Source organism: Propithecus coquereli, unplaced genomic scaffold, assembly GCF_000956105.1.
Source record: "Propithecus coquereli isolate 6110/MARCELLA unplaced genomic scaffold, Pcoq_1.0 Scaffold9, whole genome shotgun sequence".
Taxonomy (NCBI): Eukaryota; Metazoa; Chordata; class Mammalia; order Primates; family Indriidae; genus Propithecus; species Propithecus coquereli.
Window position 1 is genome coordinate 13,206,087 of NW_012155284.1, and position 3,233 is coordinate 13,209,319.

The window sequence follows — 3,233 nt, forward strand, 5'->3', positions numbered from 1 at the left end:
TCATTGAAAATGAACAGGTCTGAGTTTTAATTGTGCCTTCTTAGCAAACTTTTAAAATCTGGGAATTTCCATGCAGAAGATTTGAGATTCATTTTTTCTGCACAATCAGTCACAAAAGGAATAATGTTAGAATACATTTACTCAAAGGTTTTGATGGAAACTCCCTTAATACAAAGGTGTCCAAAAATATTAGGAAGAAAACTTCAAATCATCATTTTTATTAGTTAACTCTAAAATTAAGATACAAATAGTCACATAATGTACAGATTAAGGAAAAAAACAGGAAATTAAAGCTTCCAATTACCTCTGTCTTCTGTAAAACTTTGGGAACACATTTTTCCTATGTATTTTATTTTTTTTTGGCTGTTTTTTCTAGTTTGTAATAAAAATCTTCAGGATGACATCACTCTAGTTAGCTGCTATGATATTACGAAATGTATTTTTGGTCTTCATCCTTGTTTTCAGATATACTACTCCTAATGCCTTTGGAATCTTCAAAGTGGCAATGTCCTTATGCTACTGAGTTGACTGGCAGCTACGGACTCCTGGAAAGCCTCCAGATGGGGGCTGGTTGTCAGGGGAACCAAACATGTGATTAGAGGGTTGGGAGTTTCAGCTCCACCCTCACCTTGAGACAGAGGCTGAAGGCTAAGTTGATCACCAGTGGCCAATGCTGTAATCAATCATGCCTACCTAACGAAGCGTCCATAAAAACCCAAAAGAGCTGGGTTTGGGGAGCTTCCAGACAGCTGCACACGGGGAGGTACCTGGAGGGCGGCACAGCCAGAGACAGCATGGGAGCTCCCCACCCCTTTCCCCGTACCTTGCCTTATGCATCTCTTCATTTGTGCCCTTTGTGATATATTTTATAACTGGTTAACATCAGTGTTTCCTTGAGTTCTGTGAGCCACTCTAGCAAATTAACTGAACCCAAGGGGAGGGTTACGGGAAGCCCAATGTATAGCCAGTTGGTCAGAAGCACAGGTAAAACCACCTGGGGCTTGCGACTGGCATAGGAAGTAGGAGGCAGTCTTGCAAGACTGAGCCCTCAACCTGTACGATCTAAAGCCATCTCCAGGCAGGCAGTGTGGGAATGGAACTGGAGGGCACCCAGCTGGTATCTGCTATAGAACTAATTGCTTGCTTATGTGTGAGGTTTCCATACAACTGGTGTCAGAAGCGTGTGGTGAGAGTATAGTAGGAGAAACTGAGTTTGGTATTTCCGCTGTACCCACAGAGACGTCATGGATTTATGTTTTGTAAACAATTATGCTTACAGATTTAAAGCACAGTTACTATTTTCAGTTATATTTCCTAATTTTTTTCCCCAGCATCTTTCCCATTCTGATTAATGCCTAAAATAGGCAACTTTGGAATCTCAGCATTTCATCTGAGAATTACTCAAGAATTTCTAAAGGCCATATACAAAAGCTCGCTACAAGTGGAGCGAAGCCAAACCAACGTAAACACTCAGTGCCCTTGACACAAAGTCACATCGACTGATGGAGCAAGCCTGGGAACTACAGGCATGAGATGATAGGTTGGGGAAACATCCCCTAATAGTCTGAAACTCCAGTTCACCGGAGCTTTACACAGTACTGAAAGCAGCAACATTTCCAAGGTACTTCTAAGGTCACTTGTTTCTATCCTTGAGAGGATATATTTTTAGTTTTTCTCTTCTAATTATGAGTGATTACCGCTAAAAAAATTATTTCCCTTTTAAGTCAAGGTCTGCTCTTAGCATATGTGTTGTCCAGAAAAACAAGTTTTAATGCTAAATGACATTTTCCCCTAAATTAAACAATTGCAGGAAGTACAAACACAGAGTGCATAATTCAAAAGCTACAACAGAAGTAGAAAAAAGTTAAGCCTCTCTTCTATTTGGGTTCACCAGTTGCCCAGTTCTTCCCCAGAGGTATCCAAGGTATTTTTTCCCTTTTCTTCTTCCAGAGACACTCATTGCCAAATGGTGTGTTTGATTCTGTGATTCTAAGCGTCCTCACCACTGATGGAAAGCCCTCCCCCAACGCTCCAACTCCCAACCTTTCTCAAGATTTTCTCTCTGCTGTGTCTCACTATACACTGACATACATTTATGGGACTATAAATATTGCACAATTATAAAACTTTATGAATGTTAATTAAAATAAGGGCAAAATCAAAGCACTATAACCATATATGTATTATGTATGTGTGTGTGTATTTCTGAAAAGCTGTATTGTACGTGGTGTTATAATTACTTTAATGGCTAGTGGAACTTAAAAGTGAGTTTTGATGCTATATTAATAGCCCCTTAAAGCTTTATATTTGTTCACGGTTTTGATTGAGATCTCAATCAAAATTTCATAAAATAGAAATTTTAAAACAGGAAAATTACCACTAGCCAAAAAAATGTAATTGTTAAAATGAACTAATCTAGATGAGGCTCTACTGTATTTTCTCAAATGGGTTGCCAACCAGCGCTTATTTTCTAACATGCCACATTTTAAAAACAACTAATAATTATAATTACAAGTCACTACTTCTCTCTGATTTCCCTCTCTGCATCTTGGCAACTCCAAAAAAGTGACGCACAGCCAGCATTTTAAATTAGCTGTGACACCAAGTAATTATGCTGAGATAAGGTCAAGCACATTATTTCATGATGATCTTTCAAGGTTGACCAGAATGTGATATGACTATCACTAAATACAGCACCAGAACTAGAATTCTTTCTTGAATTAAAAAGAGACAAATCACACATGGATGTCATCATAAACATTCACAAGTTGTGGTTCCTCCCCTCTTTCCATTTAGCTCTGGTGTTTGAAACCAAATGAAACGAGCTTTCTGATGGTTACTGCTTTCCCACAGTTAACAATAAATAACACAGTCACATCTAAGAGCAACTTACCAGGCACTCTAATAACCGAGCAGGGCGGGCAATAACAATTAGGATCTTTCGGACTAGTTGTTTAATAAATGCCAGCTCTCCACTTTCTGAACGATCATGAGCCTATGAAAAGGCAATGAAAAGAATGATGATACAGAGTTGCTCCAGTAATGGAAAAAAAAATCAGCAAAGCATGCTAATTAGATAATTGCAAATATTAAAAAATTGAGTGATTCAGAAAATACTCTTAAAAGATTGATAAATAGGCATTATCTGTACGTAAATGGACACTATTAAATGTCTATATCTACAGAAGAGCTCTATTAGTTAAACCTTAATTGCAAAACTTTGATTTATTATC

General features: G+C 38.1%; 1 protein-coding gene across 1 annotated transcript in view; it reads right to left on the reverse strand.

The window, feature by feature from the left end:
• Positions 1-3,233, reverse strand: part of LOC105826521 (microtubule-associated serine/threonine-protein kinase 4-like) — a 167,638-nt gene that overhangs the window by 57,194 nt on the left and 107,211 nt on the right. Inside the window, exon 9 of the mRNA XM_012664501.1 lies at positions 2,894-2,979. Within this exon, the coding sequence (XP_012519955.1) occupies positions 2,894-2,979 (86 nt within the window). The remainder of the gene's footprint in view (positions 1-2,893; positions 2,980-3,233) is intronic.